Source organism: Oncorhynchus clarkii, chromosome 10, assembly GCF_045791955.1.
Source record: "Oncorhynchus clarkii lewisi isolate Uvic-CL-2024 chromosome 10, UVic_Ocla_1.0, whole genome shotgun sequence".
Taxonomy (NCBI): domain Eukaryota; kingdom Metazoa; phylum Chordata; class Actinopteri; order Salmoniformes; family Salmonidae; genus Oncorhynchus; species Oncorhynchus clarkii.
The window spans coordinates 10,539,119-10,562,261 of record NC_092156.1 but is presented as its reverse complement, the minus strand read 5'-3'; the positions used below and the strand labels follow the sequence as shown (position 1 = coordinate 10,562,261).

The following is a 23,143-nucleotide window of genomic DNA, read 5'->3' as shown; positions in this document are numbered from 1 at the left end:
CCCAGTATAGAAGGCTTGGTTGACATTTTCTGAATGTTAGACTTTTTGTTGTGTAGCATGTCGCTTTCCGTTCAATTGTCCGCTGCACAGTTTGGATTGATTTTGTCTTAGATACATATACACATTTTTAAACTGACTCGGATTGCACAAAATTGGGGACATATTTCTATTGTGGTCCCTTAATGTTTAACAGAAAATATTTACATTAAGTTTTGCTCAAAGGGGCAAACCTCTTCTGTGTATGATTGTCAATGATAATGCAACTTATTCCCTTATGCCAGTCACAGGTCTTTTTGTTTGGCTACTGAACAAAAACAAATGTAACGCAACAATTTCAAAGAATGCGTTTTAACCCACAAGGATTTATTACAGACAAATACCCCCCTCATGTGAAGAAGCTGGATGTGGAGGTCCTGGGCTCGTTTGGTTACACGTGGTCTGCGGTTGTGAGGCAACAGCTCTGGTAGACATTCCTACAGTTAGCATGCCAATTGCATGCTCCCTCAAATTGAGACATCTGTGACATTGTGTTGTGACCTTTTATTGCCCCCCAGCACAAGGTGCACCTGTGTAATGATCATGCTGTTTAATCAGCTTCTTGATATGCCACACCTGTTAGGTGGATGGATTATCTTGGCAATGAAGAAATGCTCACTAACAGGTATGTAAACAATTTTGTGCACAAAATTTGAGAGAAATAAGCTTTTTGTGCGTATGGAACCTTTCTGGGATCTTCTATTTCAGCTCATGAAACATGGGACCAACACTTTACATGCTGCTTTATATTTGTGTTCAGCGTAGATAGACACATTACATAGATATTTTTTGTCTCTATCAACCTCCAGATAAGTTTAATGGGAGAGATTAAGTACAATTCTTACAAGCTTGTTTGGGTGGTAGCTTATTTTTCAGAAGTTTGGGGCTGATGATGAATCATGATGTTTAGGCATATTCAAAGTGACAGTGGACTAGTGAGTTGCCAGTCTTTAGGGTGTCTATAGCTAGGTTTCCTTCCAATTGGTGACAGATTTTCATGTGAATATTCAAAAATCTTCATAAAAACAATATGCCATTTCAGAGTTTCCTTTAGGAAAATTTGGCGCCGGACAACATGACTGGGAAGTTAATATACTGGACAAATTACAAATTTAATGGACATCCATACACATTCAGATCCAACACAGCTAGCACCATCAATAAACAAGGGATGTTTGCCAAATGAGACACATTTACATGTCCTTAAAAACAGCCTATAACAAATGACAAAAACCCTATTCCTTGTAGGGTTTCGATGTGTAGCATATGCAAAACTTTATAGCCTATTATTTGGGGGATTCCTAAAACAATAATTGTCCACCTCAAGAGTTCAGGTCTCAGAGATTTGAGCACTAAATGTATCAGGGCACTGCATGCAAAGACCTACAGGCTTAGTTGTCTACTGTATGATATTCATATATTAATAAATAATAAGAGAAGCTCAGGCCTAACCCCAGAGAGATGGAGATATGCATTTCTTAATGTCAGATGGCTACTGCATCTGCTATACAGATAGACATACAGAACAAGGGTAATTTGTTAATTTCTCTGAATATTTTGTATAAAGGTAAGCATTGTATTAAAGGAGTAACTCTGGTAGGTCTGAAACTTCCTCACCTCAAGTTCAACTGTTATTTGGACCGCCAAGGCGCACTGCCTTCATATCGTAGGCCTGGGTAGCTAAAGCTTCATAAATAGCCACACCATACCTAAACTTTTAAGGTAAATGTATATCTGTCCTTATGTCGTGTGAAAGTGGAGACAGATCTTTGAGCTAGCTAGCAATAATTAAAGAGACTTGAGAAACATTTGTTTATTCAAAATGTTGTAAAACGGTTGATTCTTTTATACAATAAGTAGTCTATCTCACAACAATTTGCTAAATTCATGTGTTTTGAGAACACTATTCCATCAGCAATACAGATCTACAGTAACCATTTCCTTCTTATTGTATAGGGACTACAGCCAGGTTGTACATTCCAGGTAAACTGTACAGTAAGAATAAGTAGGGCAATGGGATAAAAAAATATATTTTAAAAAGTGCCCCTGCCAGCTATGAGCCCTGAAACAAGGTTATTCCTCTGTGGTATAGATAGATAATGCATGTCAGTCTGACACAGTGCTGCAGAGAGTCTGACACAGTGCTGCAGAGAGTCTGACACAGTTCTGGGCCAGTAACCGAAAGGTAGCTAGATCGAATCTCTGAGCTGACAAGGTAAAAATCTGTCGTTCTGCCCCTGAACAAGGCAGTTAACCCACTGTTCCTAGGCTGTCATTGTAAATAAGAATTTGTTCTTAACTTACTTGCCTAGTTAAATAAAGGTTAAATAAAATTTAAAAAACAGTCTGACACAGTGCTGTAGACAGTCTGAGACAGTGCTGTAGACAGTCTGAGACAGTGCTGTAGACAGCCTGACAGTGCTGTAGACAGCCTGACACAGTGCTGTAGACAGCCTGACACAGTGCTGTAGACAGCCTGACACAGTGCTGTAGACAGCCTGACACAGTGCTGTAGACAGCCTGACACAGTGCTGTAGACAGCCTGACACAGTGCTGTAGACAGCCTGACACAGTTCTGTAGACAGCCTGACACAGTTCTGTAGACAGCCTGACACAGTTCTGTAGACAGTCCGACTGTATGGCAAGAAAAACTAATTGAAAGGTTAGAAAGGCATGACTGTAGTTATATTACAGACAGTTTTGGACAGAAATATCAAGGGACAAAAATAAATTAAGAACAGGAAATTGCTCACAATTTTCTCTAAATGAAAGGGAACAGCCTTTTTTTCAAAATGTACAAGACAGTTGCTAAAAACAAAGCCACTGCTAGAAAGATGAGTAGTTTGTCAGTCAATTCTCGTCTGTTATATTTTGAGATCAGTTTCCTTCCCAAATGTATGGTTCCTGTCATGGCTTTGAACTCTTCATCAGTTTCCAGGACTGTTCTTGAAGACGTAGCTACATACAGGAGAAAATGTGTACATAATGACTCATTTATCCTAGATTAATAAGAGCGTTGATGGGAGGAATTACAATACGTGCTGGAAATGCAAAGTGTTCTAGACTAGTGGACAAAGCCTAGCACCAACAGGGACACTAGGGGCAGTATGCCAAAGGGACGAGGCTATGTGAATATTTGTGTGCTCACTTTCCAGCAATTTTTGTATTGTACTATAGTGTATTGGCTTTGTGTATTTTGTATGTGAACATCACAACATACATTTTCAGATAAATGGACAAAGTTATCATATCTTATATTTGTTTGGTTGTAGGTTTGATTCCCGGGACCACCCATAAGTAAAAATGTATGCAAGTATGACTAAGTCGCTTTGGATAAAAACATTGCAAAATGGCATTTATTATTATAGGTCTGCAAGCCCAAACCATTGGCACCCATTTTGTGACTGTTCTCCCTTCCCGAATGAGTAGTCTCTTACCCAGAGTGCCGATGGTCTCCTCGCTCTGCGACACCGACTGAGCCATCATACGACTGATGCTCATCAGGCTCTCTGTGATATCACCGGATGTCTGGACCAAACTCTCCTTAGTTGCTTTTCTGAGAGGGGACACACACTGCAATTAATTCCAATGCAATTCCAACTTTCTGTCCCTGTCACCCTGTCAACGGGGTATTTATCCACTTGCACGTTAATACGTTTCTTGAAAAAGTGCAGAAGAAAGCTGTGAAGAATGAGGATTGCAGGAATAAGAAACTGGACAAATAGAGGGTTAATAAAGCAGCTGTGAGTGAAGAGAAGAGCACCACACACCGTTGTCGCACAGTGGAGTCTCCACCATACAACAGCTCATCTTTCTCAAGGTTGTCAATGGACAGTTTACATGCCAGGTTTGCCTTCCTCCAAGCTGTCTGGTTACTGTAGAGGGAATATTTTGAAAATATTCAGTTAAGGAATTCCAAGAGGAATTGTGAGATCAATGACATTTTAAATAGGAATCTGGATTCCAATCGCATACCTCAGCATCTGTCTACGATTACTCTCTGTCTCACTCAAGATGGCTTGTTTTTCTGTTTCTCGGTCTTGTTCCTTGGCCATTTGCTCCATATTCTGTGAATTGAATGTATAGGTCAGAAGAGTTTTATCTTGCTGATCACAATGAATGCGATGTAAAGTAAGTTAAACTAATGCGTTGAATTACATACCTGGATTCTCAGTCGTAGCTGATTGAATCTCTCTTTTACTTCGGAGTTGAAATCCATCAACACACTTTGTGGCCCCGGACATTCTCTAATGTCCTAAACAAGATAAGATACATACTTTTTAAACTTTAACTGACCATTCAATATAATCCACATTTGTTTAATAGTTTATTGCATCGCTTTCTCTCAACAATTACAGTAGCTAGCTAGGCTAGATTAGTTTGCCAAATGTACACTGACTTGTCCCCCAATCACACATTTAAATGACACAAAATGAACAAAGAAAATATGTAAACAGTTGATAAAATATAAGCTACCTGAATGAGAGCTTTAATTTCGAGATCATATTTGATTATTTCTTGACCACAAATTCGGACGTGGACATCCTGGGAAGAGGCCATTTCTGTTGTTGTACGGCAAACCACAAATCCAAAAAGTGCGTGCTATTTGAAGCGCGTTTTTCAATGAAAAGATTGGGTGTTCAATATAAATGGGAAATGCATTATATGCAATATTAATATAACTAATGAACACATCGTATTAAAAATATATATAGGATAAGCAGCGGTGCATAGTCTATATATGAAAAGTACTTGTTTGAAGAATCTTTTTTTTCTTGTGCATTTTGCTATTTGCCTCATGGCTCCTGCATGCTTTGTTGACTACAAACTTTCTTTACCCAACCGTGGGACAGACTATCTTTGTTCCCACACTCGGGACTAATCCTGATAGATATCAGTGTGGTATTTTCTGTAATGACCTTAGTGATCACTGTTTTATAGCCTGTGTTCGTAATGGTTTCTCAGTGAAACGACATGTCCTGCTTTGTCATAGACACTTGCTAAAAAACTTTAATTCCTTTGTGAACTGGCCTCTGTAAAATGGTATAGAATCAGCTTGATCCCCTTTTTTTTATATTTTCAGTGTTATTGTTAACAAACACACCCCATCAAGAAAATGAGAATTAAAAACAGGTTCAGCCCCTGGTTCGAACGTGATCTTACAGAGTTACTCCACCTCAAGAATTGCATTTGGTGAAAGGCTCGGCACACACATACTCAGGCTGACTGGCTCTCGTTCAGGCAAATGAGAAATAAGTTCACTCAGGCTATCCGGAAGGCCAAAGTTAGTTACTTTAAGGACCTGTTCTCTCTCTGTGGGTCTAATCCCAAGAAGTTCTGGAAAACGGTTAGAGACCTGGAGAATAAACCCTCCTCCTCAGCTTCTCATGTCCCTTAATGTTGACGATGTGGTTGTTACTGACAAGGATCACATGGCTGAGCTCTTTAATCACCACTTCATTAAGTCAGGATTCCTATTTGACTCAACCATGCCTCCTTGCCCGTCCAACATTTCCTTATATGCCACCCCTTCTAATGCGACTATCCTCAATGCTTCTCCCTCTTTTCCCCCTGCCCCACTACAAAGTTTCTCCCTGCAGGCAGTCACCTAGTCCGAGGTGCTGAAGGACCTCCTTAAACTTGACCCCAAAAAAACATCTGGGTCAGATGGTTTAGATCCTTTCTTCTTTAAGGTTGCTGCCCCTATCATCACCAAGCCCTATCTCTGACCTTTTAACCTGTCTCTCCTTTCTGGTGAGGTTCCCATTGCTTGGAAGACAGCCACGGTTCATCTTTATTTAAAGGGGGAGATCAAGCTGATCCTAACTGTTATAGGCCTATTTATATTTTGCCCTGTTTATCAAAAGTGTTGGAAAAACTTGTCAATAATCAATTGACTGGCTTTCTTGATGTCTATAGCATTCTCTCGGGTATGCAATCGGGTTTCTGCTCAGGTTATGGATGTGTCCCTGCCACCTTTAAGGTCCTCAATGATGTCACCATTGCCCTTGATTCTAAGCAATGTGCTATTTTTATTGACTTGGCCAAAACTTTTGATAGGGTAAACCATTCCGTTCTTGTGGGCCGGCTAAGGAGTATTGGTGTCTCTGAGGGGTCTTTGGCCTGGTTTGCTAACTACCTCTCGAAGAGTGCAGGGTATAAAGTCAGAAAATCTGCTGTCTCAGCCACTGCCTGTCACCAAGGGAGTACCCCCAAGGCTCAATCCTAGGCCCCACGCTCTTCTGAATTTACATCAACAACATAGCTCAGGCAGTAGGAAGCTGTCTCATCCATTTATATGCAGATGATACAGCCTTATACTCAGCTATCCCTTCCCCAGATTGTGTGTTAAATGCTCCACAGCAAAGCTTTCTTAGTGGCCAACAAGCTTTCTCTACTTTTAACCTTGTTCTGAACACCTCCAAAACAAAGGTAATGTGGTTTGGTAAGAAGAATGCCCCTCTCCCCACAGGTGTGATTACTACCTCTGAGGGTTTAGAGCTTGAGGTGGTCACCTCATACAAGTACTTGGGAGCAGTGGCAGATTTAGGTATGGGCTACATGGGCAGCCGCCCAGGGCGGCATCTTGCCGGGGTCGGCACTGGGCGCCCTAAGAAAAACATTTGGAATGGTGACATTTGCGCGATCAGTTTTCTATCGCTCATTTGCACGTCATGTAAATGATATCATGTCACCGTGTGGGACTGTGGGTCAATTAACCTTGTCGGAGTGGGCGCCATGGTTCTAGTTTGTGAGCTAGGCAGGCTACTGCCTGGGAAGGTCTCCCACAGAAGTATGAGATGGGGAGGTCTCCCACAGAAGTATGAGATGGGGAGGGGGGCGGGGGTAGGTTGACCTCAGGTCTCCCCACTGGAAGCCCGAGGTAGGGGGAGCGGGGAATCTATCAAATAGTGCACCTCTAACTTTGTACAGTACTAATGCAATTAGTAAAATCAGTCACACTATGAAATACTACCAAATAAACCATTCATCCATAATACTTTGAATATATAGTTTCACAGACATGTTGTTGCATTTTTTTCTGGTTTGTGTGAAATGGTTCAGAATAATATAAAACCAGTCTGCACACCACCAAGGTGAATCGGTTTAGTCTTGACTCTTTAAGAATAATATAAAACCAGTCTGCACACCACCAAGGTGAATCGGTTTAGTCTTGACTCTTTAAGAATAATATAAAACCAGTCTGCACACCACCAAGGTGAATCGGTTTAGTCTTGACTCTTGGTTGACAGTGTTGGGGGATGGGTAATGTATTGATGCTCGAGTGCCAAATCAACACAAATGGATAAATGCATTGCTTGCTGTTTGGGGTTTTAGGCTGGGTTTCTGTACAGCACTTTGAGATATCAGCTGATGTACGAAGGGCTATATAAATAAATTTGATTTGATTTGATTTGATAAGAAAAGGTCCAAGCCATCAGGTGTCCAGTTTAGGAAAAAGAGGAAAGAAGAGGAGCAGAAACTCGTGAAAGATAAAGCTATGCAGCTATGTCCTCTCTTTATGACTATAATATTATGCATTTAATGAAATAGACTAGTATAACACTTAGCCTATGTTGCTTTCTATGCTATTACACATCCAGTGGGGAGAACAAGTATTTGATACACTGCCAATTTTGCAGGTTTTCCTACTTCCTACAACTGTGAGAGACGGAATCTAAAACAAAAATCCAGAAAATCACATTGTATGATTGTAAGTAATTCATTTGCATTTTATTGCATGACATAAGTATTTGATCACCTACCAACCAGTAAGAATTCCGGCTCTTACAGACCTGTTAGTTTTTCTTTAAGAAGCCCGCCTGTTCTCCACTCATTACCTGTATTAACTGCACCTGTTTGAACTCGTTACCTGTATAAAAGACACCTGTTCACACACTTAATCAAACAGACTCCAACCTCTCCACAATGGCCAAGACCAGAGAGGGTGTAAGGACATTAGGGATAAAATTGTAGACCTGCACAAGACTGGGATGGGCTACAGGACAATAGGCAAGCAGCTTGGTGAGAAGGCAACAACTGTTGGCGCAATTATTCGAAAATGGAAGAAGTTCAAGATGACGGTCAATCACCCTCGGTCTGGGGCTCCATGCAAGATCTCACCTCGTGGGGCATCAATGATCATGAGGAAGGTGAGGGATCAGCCCAGAACTACACGGCAGGACCTGGTCAATGACCTGAAGAGAGCTGGGACCACAGTCTCAAAGAAAACCATTAGTAACACACTACGCCGTCATGGATAAAAATCCTGCAGCGCACGCAAGGTCCCCCTGCTCAAGCCAGCACATGTCCAGGCCCGTCTGAAGTTTGCCAATGACCATCTGGACGATCCAGAGGAGGAATGGGAGAAGGTCATGTGGTCTAATGAGACAAAAATAGAGCTTTTTGGTCTAAACTCCACTCGCCATGTTTGGAGGAAGAAGAAGGATGAGTACAACCCCACATAATTCTTTGGGGATACTTTTCTGCAAAGGGGACAGGACGACTGCACCGTGTTGAGGAGAGGATGGATGGGGCCATGTATCGCGATATCTTGGCCAACAACCTCCTTTCCTCAGTAAGAGCATTGAAGCTGGGTCTTCCAGCATGACAACGACCCGAAACACACAGCCAGGGAAACTAAGGAGTGGCTTCATAAGAAGCATCTCAAGGTCCTGGAGTGGCCTAGCCAGTCTCCAGACCTGAACCCAATAGAAAATCTTTGGAGGGAGTTGAAAGTCCGTATTGCCCAGAGACAGCCCCGAAACCTGTAGGATCTGGAGAAGGTCTGTATGGAGGAGTGGGCCAAAATCCCTGCTGCAGTATGTGAAAACCTGGTCAAGAACTACAGGAAATGTATGATCTCTGTAATTGCAAACAAAGGTTTCTGTACCAAATATTAAGTTCTGCTTTTCTGATGTATCAAATACTTATATCATGCAATAAAATGCAAATGAATTACTTAAAAATCATACAATGTGATTTTCTGGATTTTTGTTTTAAGATTCCGTCTCTCACAGTTGAAGTGTACCTATGATAAAAATTACAGACCTCTACATGCTTTGTAAGTAGGAAACACTGCCGATTTTGCAGGTTATCAAATACTTGTTCTCCCCACTGAAGGGCGACAATATTCAATTTTCTGTCCAACTAGCTTACATAACATTGGATATAATTTCACATGATAATGTGTGTAGCCTGCAGCAAAACGATTAAAACCTAACTAGCACATTATTGATTTGGTTAACTTTTACTGGGGTGACATAAAGGTTTTCTGTGATGGTATTGACTAGGTCCTGAGCTCAGTAAGGGGGCTAACTTAAAAGACGTCTATATTATGCTTATATTTTGTACCTTTGTGATATATTGAGTATTTTGGGGTGTCTAATGCCTAGAATTAGCCAATAAGGTTGTATGGTTCATTTGGTTCCTATCTGAAAGTTTGATAAATTGTGCATAATGACATATTTAATTGTGCAACAAATGTATTTAGGGTGTCAGACTCAAATACTGTATTTCAATGCAAATTTAGGGGTTCTTCTGAAATATTTTGGAGCACCCTCTGGCACTGGCCAGGATGAAGAGCCATCTACCTCCTCAGCCACAGAAGGTCTCTTCAGAAATTATCTCGGCACCTCAGAATGAGGAGCCATCCACCTCCTCAGCCACACGTGTCTTCACAAATGTTGTCTGAGCCTGAGCCTGAGGATGAGGATGAAGACCCATTTGCTACACGCACATGTGTGTGTGTGTGGGGGGGGGTACACGCACGTGTGTGTGTGTGTGTGTGTGGGGGGTACACGCACACGCACATGTATTTGTGTGCATTCCTGCATAACATAAACAAAATAAATAATTTCCTCTCGCAAAGTTTTAAGTTTCCATATTGTAGGTAACAATGATGATTTTATTATTACTGGGTATGTATGTGGGATGATCCACCACTATAAATGTGGTGAATAACGTGTTTAAACTAATGCCCATGTTCTCTCCATTAGAAATGCCTGTAGCAGCATCCCCACCAAATCCTGCTGCTGAGGATGAACCACTGTCTACAGACCCTGCTGACTGGCCTTCTGTTCTGACTGACAGAATTTGGACACAACTAGTTTGCAGAGGACCAAGTGAGGTACCACCTAACTTTGTTTTCCCAGGGAATGAGAGTGATGGAAGTTGCCACCACCAGTATTTCAGGAAGACCTTGGTGAGTGGTAAAAAAATCTCTAGAATTTGGTTGTTGTATTATTTTAAAGAAACAAAAGCCTCTTCTGCTTCTAAGAAGAAAATGAATTTAGCAAACTCAGGTCTGACAGACTGAAAACATGCAAGTTCTTTGCTGACTTCACACGACAGCAGCCCAGAACACCAAAACTGCATGAAAACATGGAAAGAACTGGCAATGAGGATCAAAAAAAGGGAAACAATTGATAAGCATGAGATGGCACTTATGGAGGCTGAGAGGATAAGATGGAGAGAGGTGTTGACACGTCTGACTGCTATTGTGCAGTCTCTGGCAATTAGAAATCTGGCACTAAGGGGCCACAGAAATACTACTCTTGTCACGTTCTGACCTTTATTTCCTTTGTTTTGTCGTTATTTAGTATAGTCAGGGCGTGAGTTGGGGTGGGCAGTCTATGTTTGTTTTTCTATGATTTTGGGATTTCTATGTTTCGGTCTAGTATGGTTCTCAATCAGAGGCAGGTGATGTATCAGGCAGCAGCAGTGAGAGAGGCACTGAGGTATCAGGCAGCAGCAGTGAGAGAGACACTGAGGTATCAGGCAGCAGCAGTGAGAGAGACACTGAGGTATCAGGCAGCAGCGGTGAGAGAGGCACTGAGGTATCAGGCAGCAGCGGTGAGAGAGGCACTGAGGTATCAGGCAGCAGCAGTGAGAGAGACACTGAGGTATCAGGCAGCAGCAGTGAGAGAGACACTGAGGTATCAGGCAGCAGAGGTGAGAGAGACACTGAGGTATCAGGCAGCAGCGGTGAGAGAGGCACTGAGGTATCAGGCAGCAGCAGTGAGAGAGACACTGAGGTATCAGGCAGCAGAGGTGAGAGAGACACTGAGGTATCAGGCAGCGGTGAGAGAGACACTGAGGTATCAGGCAGCAGCAGTGAGAGAGACACTGAGGTATCAGGCAGCAGAGGTGAGAGAGCCACTGAGGTATCAGGCAGCAGCAGTGAGAGAGACACTGAGGTATCAGGCAGCGGTGAGAGAGACACTGAGGTATCAGGCAGCAGCAGTGAGAGAGGCACTGAGGTATCAGGCAGCAGCAGTGAGAGAGACACTGAGGTATCAGGCAGCAGAGGTGAGAGAGGCACTGATTGAGGTGAGGGATTAAACCAAAGACCCTGTGATAAAGATTGAGGCCTAGTCCTTGTCAGAGGAGGTGGGATCATACCGCTTCAGCATCTGTACAATGGTGTGGTACGACATCTTGAGCCATATCCAACATGTGAGCAAGCTAATGCAGTCTCCCAGTATGCATGTGTATGTTGCAGTCAGTCTTCTCAGAAAGACAGAGAGAGGTCTCAGCAACTACAGCGCGACAGGCTTTATGACTGTACAATGGTCAGCCAAGGATACTTGCTAAAGCACAAACGTCAGCCAAAGATATTTGCGATGGTATGAATGTAGAGGCCGTTCTACAACAACAGAAAAGGCTGAGGTCCACAAAGCAGCACTTTTCATACAAATCATTTGATGAGCCTTTGAGTGATGCCCTGAAGAAGCTGGAGGTGACATTTTTCAATGTTGTTGTTGATGCTGCACCCTCGGCCCTTCAGGAAAGATTTTCCACATTGGAAAATGTGGGAGAGAAGTTTGGAGTGCTGTCAACCTTCCAAAGTCTCTCAAATGAGGAGCTGACAGAACAATGTGAGGCCTTTAGTATGACACTGCACTATAAAGAACACTCAGACTTGGATGGCAGAGATCTTGCACAGGAACTGAAGAACTTGCCTGACTTGCCATCGAAGACCATGACCCTGTTTGAGCTGCTGATATTTATACACGAAAGGGAGCTCTCAGAAATGTATCCAAATTTATGAACTGCTCTCAGAATTTGTCTTACTCTTCCAGTGACCGTAACTGAAGCAGAGAGGAGCTTTTCAAAGCTGAAGCTCATCAAATCCTACCTGACGTCCACCATGTGACAGGAACACCTTAGTGGCCTTGCTGTCATCAGTATTAACCATGCAATTGCTGGGCAGATTTCTTATGATGATGATGACTTTGCATCAAGGAAGGCAAGAAAGGTCAGGGTTTAGATGGTTTGTGTGTTTCCTGTTTGAAGTGCAGTAGTGTAATAATCATCTTCTTTATAAGTGTGTTATTATAGTTGTGTATTTGTGTGATATAGGATTTGTGCAATTTAGTTTTATTTGTGTATTTTTTGTTAGCAATAGGGTAATAGTGTAATAATTAAATTATCTTTTTCATTTATATTTATATACTATTTGTTTCTATGACTTCTTTTTTATATTTATGAGTCTTATTTTCGTATATATTTTTAATATTTATATAGTTTTAAATGTTTATTATTTATTTGTGTTGTTCCAAATGACTGAATAAAAATGACAGTTAGCCCAGGGAGTCATACAAGCTAGAACCGCCACTGCTTGGGAGTCTGGCTAGATGGTACACTGTCCTTCTCTCAGCACATATCAAAGCTGCAGGCTAAAGTTAAATCTAGACTTGGTTTCCTCTATTGTAATCACTCCTCTTTCACCCCAGCTGCTAAACCTGATTCAGATGACCATCCTACCCATGATGTCACGCCCTGACCGTAGATTGCTTTGTATGTTTCTATTTTTATGTATTCTATGTTATTCTATGTTGTATGTCTAGGTGTTGTGTTTCTGTGTTTTTAGGCCTGGTATGGTTCCCAATCAGAGGCAGCTGGTTATCGTTGTCTCTGATTGAGAACCATACTTAGGCAGCCTGTTTTCCCACTATGGGTTGTGGGTAGTTGTTTTCTGTCTTTGTGTGTCTGCACCAGACAGAACAGTTTCGTTTGTTCCCGCTTTGTTTTTTTGTTCTAGTGTTCAGTTTCTTTATTAAATTTACCATGAACACGTACCACGCTGCACCTTGGTCCTCTTCACCTTCTTCCACCTACGAATATCGTTGCATGATAGATTACGGATATGTCATTTATAGATCGTCAGGTGAAAGTGCTCTCGAGTGGCTAGATGTTCTGTACCATTCTGCCATCAGATTTGCCACCAATGCTCCTTATAGGACACATCACTGAACTCCATACTCCTCTGTAAACTGGTCATCTCTGTATACCCGTCGCAAGACCCACTGGTTCATGCTTATTTATAAAACTCTCCTAGGCCTCACTCCCCCCTATCTGAGATATCTACTACAGCCCTCATCCTCCACATACAACACCCGTTCTGCCAGTCACACTCTGTTAAAGGTCCCCAAAGCACACACATCCCTGGGTCGCTGCATTTTTCAGTTCACTGCAGCTAGCGACTGGAACGAACTGCAACAAACACTCAAACTGGACAGTTTTATCTCAATCTCTTCATTCAAAGACTCAATTATGGACACTCTGACTGACAGCTGTGGCTGCTTTGTGTGATGTATTGTTGTCTCTACCTTCTTGCCCTTTGTGCTGTTGTCTGTGCCCAATAATGTTTGTACCATGTTTTGTGCTGCTACCATGTTGTTGTTATGTTGTGTTGCTACCATGTTGTTGTTATGTTGTGTTGCTACCATGCTGTGTTGTCATGTGTTGCTGCCTTGCTATGTTGTCTTAGGTCTCTCTTTATGTAGTGTTGTGTTGTGGCTCTTGTTGTGGTTGGTGTGTGTTTTGTCCTATATTTATATATTTTTATTTTTAATCCCAGCCCCCCCCCTACCCGCGGGGAGGCCTTTTGCCTTTGGTAGGCCGTCATTGTAAAAAAAAACTGACTTGCCTAGTTAAATAAAATAATCATGAATAGCAAAATAGAAATCCTATTGTTCTATAGGCCTATGTAATTATAGGAAACAAGACCAAATCCATTGACAATGTAGAGTTATAATAAGAATCAACTCCAAATCAAAGTTTTTGTCACGTTCGCCTAATACAACAGTGAAATGCTTACTTACAGGCTCCAACCAACAGTGCAAAAAAGGTATTAGGTGAACAATAGGTAAGTAAAGAAATAAAAACAACAGTAAAAAGACAGTGAGAAACAGCAGTAGCGAGGCTATATACAGTAGCGAGGCTATATACAGTAGCGAGGCTATATACAGTAGCGAGGCTATAACAATAGCGAGGCTATATACAGTAGCGAGGCTATATACAGTAGTGAGGCTATAACAATAGCGAGGCTATATACAGTAGCGAGGCTATATACAGTAGCGAGGCTATATACAGTAGCGAGGCTATATACAGTAGCGAGGCTATAACAATAGCGAGGCTATATACAGGCACCGGTTAGTCGGGTTGATTGAGGTAGTATGTACATGTAGATATGGTTAAAGTGACTATGCATATATGATAAACAGAGTAGCAGCAGCGTAAAAGAGGGGTTGGAGGGGGGGGCACACAATGCAAATAGTCTGGGTAACCATTTAAATACCAGTTCAGGAGTCTTATGGCTTGGGGGTAAAAACTGTTGAAGCCTTTTTGTCCTAGACTTTGGCACTCTGGTACCGCTTGCCATGCGGTAGTAGAGAGAACAGTCTGTGACTGGGGTGGCTGGGGTCTTTGACAATTTTTAGGGCCTTCCTCTGACACCGCCTGGTGTAGAGGTCCTGGATGGCAGGCAGCTTAACCCCAGTGATGTACTGGGCCATACGCACTACCCTCTGTAGTGCCTTGCGGTCAGAGGCCGAGCAGTTGCCATACCAGGCAGTGATGCAACCATGCTCTTGATGTTGCAGCTGTTGAACCTTTTGAGGATCTGAGGACCCATGCCAAATCTTTTTAGTTTCCTGAGGGGGAATAGGCTTTGTCATGCCCTCTTTATGACTGTCTTGGTGTGTTTGGACCATTCTAGTTTGTTGGTGATGTGGACACCAAGGAACTTGAAGCTCTCAACCTGCTCGTGCCTGGCCATGCAGTCGTGGGTGAACAGGGAGTACTGGAGGGGACTGAGGGGGGGGGGGGCTCCAGTGTTGAGGATCAGCGTGGCAGATATGTTGCTACCTACCCTTACCACCTGGGGGCGGCCCGTCAGGAAGTCCAGGATCCAGTTGCAGAGGGAAGTGTTTAGTCCCAGGATCCTTAGCTTAGTGATGAGCTTTGAGGGTACTATGGTGTTGAACGCTGAGTACCAGTACCTAAGGATTCATTGCTAATAATTATATGACCATTAGTATGTTGCAATAAGTATGTATATAGTCCTGCTACCAACCAGTCACTTTTCAGCCCTGTTAACGCATACACGGAGTGTACAAAACATTAGGAACACCTTCCTAATATTGAGTTGCACCCCCTTTTGCCCTCAGAACAGCCTCAATTCGTCAGGGCATGGACTCTACAAGGTGTGGAAAAAGTACCCAATAGTCATACTTGAGTAAAAGTAAAGATAACTTAATAGAACATTTCTCAAGTAAAAGTGAAAGTCACCCAGTAAAATACTTTTGTTTTAAATATACTTAAGTATCAAAAGTTAAAATAAAGTATAAATAATTTCAAATTCCTTTTAAGCAAAAAAAATAATAATAAAAAATAATAATTATATATATATATATATAAATAATCAGTATATTTACAGATAGCCAGTGGCATGTTCCAACACTCACATAATTTACACATTAATAATTTGTGTTTAGTGAGTATAAGTTTCTATCTGCATTTCTTCAAATAGAACCAGATAGAAACTTCTAGTCCCAAGCGGTAGATGTCCTCATGCATCTCAGCCATTGTAAGAGCTTTCTGCGAGTGACATAATAAACCACTTGACTTTTGTTTGCTTCAGGTAAACATTGTCATGTCATGCTGACTCTGACCAGCTACTGGCATCCACACAAGACAAGAAATCAGAAAAGGACAGATATTGAGAGGAGATAGTGTTTGTGTGAAGCTGCCAGGCTATTTGAACTGGCTTTTCAGTACAGTTGGTCAGTTGGTTCATAGAACTAGAATGTGATTGAATTTCTATGATTCAGCCTCTAACATCAATGCTTATGCAATTCAATATGTCATATGTCTGGACTGGATTTTAACTATGCTTTGTAGTATGGAAGACATAGGTCATGAATGTGCTTCAGTGTTAAATCATACAAATAAACTGATAGCCCAAATAAAACATACAAATTGTAAAAGAAGGCAAATAGTGGTTTTCAAAGGTTTTTATTTTGATATTAAAATCAACAATAGAATTGGACAATAGAATCATGGTTACAAGCAAAATTGGGTTGTGGCTAGATTGGAGTACAGCTACGGACCAAAAGTTGCATGTTCGAGTCGCATCGGGGTCAGCTGTAGCATTTTTGCTAACCTTTCCCCTTTTCCTAACCTTAACCTGCTACATTAATTCTCCTAACCTGCTACGTAAAGTCACTTCAGTCCATAGCTGTACTCCACCTAGCCACAACTGTGGTACCAACTCCTGGCTGATACAATTCTGTGAGAAAAAGTATGATAAAAAAAAAAAACTAAACTAAAATGAAGGAGAGGCACAATTACACAAGCAGACACATTTTTCCAATCAATCATAACTGAACCCAACCTACATCACATCTGTACATTTACAAGGATCATTATCTGTTCTCCAACTAATTGTGCCTCCAAAAAAAATGGAAAGAAAAATAAAGAGAAAGAGATCGAACGACAAAAGTATAAACCCAGCACAACATTTAAACAACATAAATAGAACTGTCAAGATATTATTGAATTTGAACAGGCATACATGTGAACTACAAATATAGACATTTCTAATAGGATCAAGTCACTGTTAGTTTCAGCAGGATACAGATTTGTTTATGAGTATCACCCAAGAGATTTATTACAGAGCACTTAGCAATGAAATACAGCCTTCCTACTGTGACAAATATTTTTCACTTGGGGAGTACACACACAGTACTAACTACTTAAAGTTCCCATGCTACATTATCTATTGAAATACCATACAACATCAGAAGCATTACATCAAGGGCATGAATTGTGTAGTTTTAAGAATGGGTGAGATATCTTTAAAAAAAAATTGTCCTCATTGGGAGTTGTATGGATTTCCCCCAAAAAATAATTTGGCAAGTTTGGAAGGAAAATGTAAATCATTGCAGTGTGAATATGATGTGTTTATGGTGCTTTGAAAGAGGGTTATATCTGTTTTCTCAATGTCATTGGTAATCATTGAATTGGTCTGCATGTGTACTATGCAGGAACACATATTCCAACACTTCAGTGAAGGGATGAGAGATCTCTGCCCAGCAGCCCTAGTGACCCTTACCGATCTCTATGCCTTTTCCTGAAGCAAAAAAATAATACTAATAATCCTATCAAAGCTACCAGCCAATCCACTTCAATTACATTTTTAAAAACACGGTCGTCAACCACCATTACTGAGGACAAGGCCTTACTGACACCGACACTGCAGTGGCTACAGCAGGTCTTAAAAGAGAAGTCAGTCACTGTCCAAAGTTCACTGGGAACTGGTCAAGAGTGGCAACACCCCTCAGGCAGCGTTCCAACACAGCAACAGGGCCCGAGTGGCAGCTCTTGAGGAAGTTCAAGTACGTCTTTGAGATTCAGCACCATGGCTGGCGAATGGTGCCTCCGATCAGCTGTTTGCATTGTTTTGTTTTAAACTCACTCTCCAATTAGTGCCCCCTTCAATCTTAACTGTGTGGTGGCACTTTGGAGCAAACTGGCGAAATCAAGGAACCTGGATTTGTGCAGCAGCCACCACGTCACCATCACCATTGCTTTAAGCGCTATACAGGCTTTGCCACGTTTAAAACGCCGCCTGCTCCTGCGTAATTACTAGAGACATCCAAGCTTTGTTTCCTGGAACTCCATGGTTAACAGATCTATGTTGAACAATGCAAACCTCAACATGTGTCATTAAGAGTTACTGTTTCAAACCTTGTTTGTTCATTGAAGAAAGGCTGCTAAAGGCCATCTGCTTGTACATGTGACACTGCTCCGGGTAAAATGAAACTCAGCCGTTTGTGGAACAGTAGAAAATGAGGACCAAAGAGGCACAATTATCTTGATCATTTTTGAGGGGACACAATAGGTTGGTAAATTGACAGTTTTTGCAAAGCAGATCTACCGGTTCTATAGAAAACTCAACTAAATCAATCACCATTGGTGAATGCTCTGGGTCTGATAAATGTAATTCAGCAAGCAGTAATTCGCTGCGGTATCATGAATATCTAAAATAATTTCTATAGGTAAACTAGAGGAAATATTTCAAATGAAATATAAAATGAATGGTATGGCAAGTAGGTAAGGTCTAAGTAGAAAAGGCAAAAAAAGATTTTAAAAATTCAAACGTGTGCAACAATTGACTGATTTTGAGCACAAATACAAAATAAATAAAAAAAGGTTTACAGAAATAAGGACAACCATACAAACAAGTTCAAATTCCTCTGAATCATGATTGCAGCACACTTTGGATAGTCTCTCTCACCCAATGTTACACTGGACATCTGGAGTATGAACATATCCTTATATTGAATTGAATCCTTTGAAGGAAGACTACATTCCACTGATGAGAAAACTGTCTGAGGCAAAGCAGCATCAATTTTCATCTGTACATGAGATCCCTGTTAAAACACCAGACAGAGTAAAATGTCAGAATTCTTGGCATAGTGGGCAGAAAGATAGTAAATCTTGTATTTGTACAAAACATCAAGACTTTGAAGGGAGTAGATCACGTTTGGATTCAATTTTTATTTTTTTAAGGCACCTGGTTTAGCAGGCATTGTATTAAAATTAATGTTTGACATTTTGTAAAACCAAGTGAGTTGTGGGTATGCTTTTGTTTGTACGATTTTGTTTTCATAAAAACAGTGGGTAAGCAATGGAAAATAGTTTGATCTGAATATGTTCAACATCCAAAACCAAATTTCTCTATGCTTGTTAAGTTCAAATGCCACGTGGACATAGTCCTTGACACCTACAAAATCCTTGAACTAAGGGTGAAGATGCACCCATTACTCAGTACATTTTGAACCAGTAACAAACCTATCAGATGAGTGAGATTTTCATGCACAAATGGTCATTCCCTACGCATATTCTCTGCATTTAATTATCCAACAATATAATACATAAACGGTTATAGTGCACTGAGCATATAACCTTTGAGTATGAGCAGTTCCACAAGCAATATAGGGTGTTGAGCAAGTTATAATACGAAAAGAATGCGTTTGAAATGCTTCTGCAATGCTTAAAACCGGCAATCAGCAGTTGAAACAATAGCAAATCGTCCTCCTCACCACTGTTTTGGGAAAAAAACTGGGGGATGGGGATGTAATAATGGTAACACTAGCGCTACGCGATTAGTGATTTTTTGAGGTCAGTTCAGTTTGATTATTAACAAATAACGTCTTTTTTTATTTCATTTTTTTTTATTTTTTTTTTACATCAAATGCATTATGAAATAATGACAATATTTTAGAGCTTTTTAATGGAAATTCCAAAGCCAAAAATTGTGAACATTCAATTGCTAAAAAAAAATGAAAATATTCCATTGTCTCCATCAAGTCCACATTAGGTATCAAAAGAAAATGACTTTGAAATCAAAAATATCAGATGTGCATATGACTTAGTTTTTATTTGAGGACTTCATTATTTTTCATTGTTTAAAGTCCTATTCTCTGCTCAGGCAGTAGCAGCCAGACAACATTCCCTGTGCTTCCCATACTGTACTGTCTAGTCATCCTTTTTTAGCTAGGCTAGCCTAGCGTGCTGCCGAGCTGTCTGATGAAATAATTGTACTTGTTTTTCAAATTAGATAAGGCATACTTTCACAAACTGTCTCCATCTCTCTCGTAGTCGTGTTGTGTACATTCCTCTCTCATGTGACCGGTGTGTATCTAACATAACAGGTGTAAATTTTATATCTCTCGGTCCAAGACGGAAAAAACAGGCGTAATGGATTATGGTCATTGTAGTTAATTACCACGTTCTTGTGGTGAACTAGGTTGAAAGTTTGCTTAATTAAAACTACAACTCCCTTCAGCCAAGTGTCCCACATAGTTCCTGACATGATTTCTCTCGTGAATGATTTATCTCAAGAAAAACAACGAGTTGGGCCACCCCCCAAACAAAACAAACTAAATGGAATTCAAGTAATTGAACTGATGGTCAATTAGTTGTTTAATAACAAAAAAATACAAACACGTAGGTTAATCGCTAAGCACCAGTAGGCACTCTCAAATTCAAAGAGCTATGGATGCAAGGACTGACCATGCATTATATAAAAACAATGGTTAAAACTGTTTTTAGGCTATACAGTGTTCATTTACATTTACTTTGTTTACAAACATTGGAGTAAAAAAAAAAAAGCTTATATTTTGGTTTCCGATGGGTTACGACAGTTGAACTTACTTCATGAGGCATTTTTACAAGCTATATTCTTTAAGAAACAATGGATACGTATCATTAATTTATAAAGGTAGCAACTGCTGAGTGCCCGCCCCTTTAAGCATTGAAGCAATTATATACGCAATATACAGCCCATGAAATATCAACTATACAGGTGTTCATACTTTAAGTTTTCAATTTCTATAGATACTATGGGTGTATGGGAAAAGGTGTATATATATATATATATATAAATAAATGGCAGAATGCAGGTCCTTTGAATGACAGTTTAAAGCAAAAAAACAAAGCATTCAACTGGTTAGCTAAGATGGAAAGGAACATACTCATCTAGCAATTATTAGACAGGTCTTTCTCCGTTACACACACGTGTGGCTCCTCCATTGTCAGAGGAAATAGCTCCACTCATTCCCCACCTGCCTATCACCACTAGGAACACCTCCATAGGATTATGGAGACAGGATAAGAGTCTGACTTTATACAATGAAAATGCTCTGCTCAGACACGAGACAGCTGAAAACTAAAGCAACACGCTGTCTTACTAAAAAACAAGTAAGACATGCATAGTGCACAATTTAAGAACATTGTCATCACATACACTACAAACAACTACATACAAAGCAAGCCAAAAACATATCAGGAATTGAAAGAAAAGAGGACAAACACGCTTGCCGCCTCCTCTCTAGTCTACTGTAGCCATTTGGGAGAATTGGAATAAATTGAGATCGGTCTCTTTCTCATTGTGATCCAGCGGTTTGTTAATGCTACCATTAGACATCTATCCACAAGGTCTAAGACTATAGCATAAGGTTAACTCAAATGTGATCAAAGCGTTAATCATTTGTTAAAAAGTATAAAAAGGTCTGTTAAGCATAGGCATATGTAATGTATAATGAACTATCGTCTTTTTAATACAATATAATCCATTAATAACCAACCCATACATGAGCAGCAGCACAGTAAAACAGAAGTTGGATCAAAACTAGAAATATAATTTATTTCCCTTTTGAATAATACAAAAAAAAAAAGTTTGTACGTTTAAATTTCTTAGAGTATAAAGAAAAACTAATCTAGGTAAAATATTTATACTTACAAATCCATTGGCCTTTGTCTATTCTTATCCCGTAGAGAGCATCGCACCATTTTGTTTTACATTGAATCTCCATTAAAACGCACACATAGTTATTGAACTGCAGAAATAAAAATCGCAACGTTAATTGGAATACATAAATATATTTTCCTTTGATTTACTATTCTATTACATATATTTCTATTAGAAGAATGGTAGTTACCCTGATTCGCTGCAGAAGAGACCATAATGGATTCAATTATCAGACGAGACTAGCACATAATTACACAATCTATTATCTGTTTATATGTTTGATGTCAATAGAGCAGAAGGAATAGTTACTGGCTTTGAATGTCAACCACTTCCTTGACTGTTAAAATGCCACAGAGTCTCCTGGTTAGAATGTAAAGTTGCACAGCTTGCGCCCATCATGTTAAATGTGAAAACCTGCGTGGACACACACACCCGATGCTGGAATCAGCCTCACAACACTATGTTCCACTAGCTTCTTACACAACATTAATTCCCCTAGCTCAACCTCACTTGCCATCAGTGATCCCAATGGAGAGGCCATCGTTGATTTGAGCATATCACCAGGTTGAAGGTCTTGATTGTAGACAGTACAATATTGGCCAAGATCGGTTGCCACAGCAAACCACTTTGCAATTGAACCCACTATTGGCCATCTTAATTAAGTGAATGGATGGGTGTTTGAGAAGGCAAAAAGTATCCCGGATTAAATCTCCACTGCAAATTACTTGCCATACAGTACAGTGATATAGTTTTCCTTCTGAGGTACTCACAAAAGGATGTGGGCTGTTGTGAGTACCTCAGTCTCCCCCTCCCCATTAAGTACAAGTTACAAGTACAAATTACTTTTAAAATGATAACAATATAACTCTCTGGCAAATGCCCAGAAGAAGTGTGTCTACACTGTACATCAACCTGAAGAAAAACCCAAAGCAGAATTTGTTTTTCCATAGGAAATCTCTACTGAAGGCAAATGAATTCATGACGTTAGAGTCATTCAGAACATAGGGGCATTGTAATCAAAGGTTGATTGCCCTCTTAAGACCTCCCCAACACACTGTCCTGGTCAGGTTACAGAAGTCAAGTACTCACTGCAGCATTCAAACAAGGTCGGTTTAGCAGCAAATGGAAGGAAAAATGCTTTTCTTCATACTTGTTTTTTGTCGTTGTTTTTTTTGTTGAACAAAAGTGCTTTCTTTTTCATACATGTAATATAGAATATACTATACAAATATAATATTTTAGAAGATAAATCCATTTACAAAATGAAACACTACAAAAACAAACCATGGACGGTATATAGAGAATATTTACCACACTAACAAAGTAAGTAGAATAAGATATCTTATCAAACATATCATTCTAGTTTCAGAGAGTGTATTTTTTCCTTTTTTAATTCAACCAAAAATAGTTGGAGTATGGCATGCAGTGCGGAAACCTGCTTTGCAGAACAATAACATTGTTTCTCTACAGCAAACAAAAGGCATGTTCAGATATCTTCAGTAC

The 23,143-nt window shown here is 40.3% G+C and overlaps 1 protein-coding gene across 3 annotated transcripts; it reads right to left on the bottom strand.

Annotated features, from left to right (window-relative positions):
- Window positions 1-1,834: 1,834 nt before the first annotated feature.
- Window positions 1,835-4,620, bottom strand: LOC139419426 (BCL2 interacting protein 1b). 3 transcript variants are annotated; one of them, XR_011635405.1, is made up of 7 exons: window positions 4,513-4,612; window positions 4,199-4,291; window positions 4,012-4,103; window positions 3,807-3,911; window positions 3,474-3,592; window positions 2,491-2,994; window positions 1,835-2,404 (listed from the first exon to the last, which is right to left on the bottom strand). XR_011635405.1 is itself a non-coding variant. In XM_071169375.1 (6 exons), exons 1-6 carry the CDS (start codon window positions 4,594-4,596, stop codon window positions 2,798-2,800), a joined length of 690 nt encoding a protein of 229 aa, XP_071025476.1. In that variant the 5' UTR covers window positions 4,597-4,620; the 3' UTR covers window positions 1,835-2,797. The 3 variants fall into 3 exon arrangements, 1 of the variants encoding a protein (XP_071025476.1); XR_011635404.1 differs by having other exon boundaries at window positions 1,835-2,426; window positions 2,469-2,994; window positions 4,513-4,601; XM_071169375.1 differs by having other exon boundaries at window positions 1,835-2,994; window positions 4,513-4,620.
- Between the last annotated feature and the right edge of the window lie 18,523 nt (window positions 4,621-23,143).

Bases quoted from the DNA above. Each gene is read 5' to 3' on its own strand.
- LOC139419426 (XM_071169375.1), bottom strand. From the start codon at position 4,596: ATGGCCTCTTCCCAGGATGTCCACGTCCGAATTTGTGGTCAAGAAATA. The intron at 4,292-4,512 runs GTAGCTTATATT...TATCTTGTTTAG, and splicing joins AAATTAAAGCTCTCATTCAG to GACATTAGAGAATGTCCGGG. The intron at 4,104-4,198 runs GTATGTAATTCA...TTCAATTCACAG, and splicing joins AGCTACGACTGAGAATCCAG to AATATGGAGCAAATGGCCAA.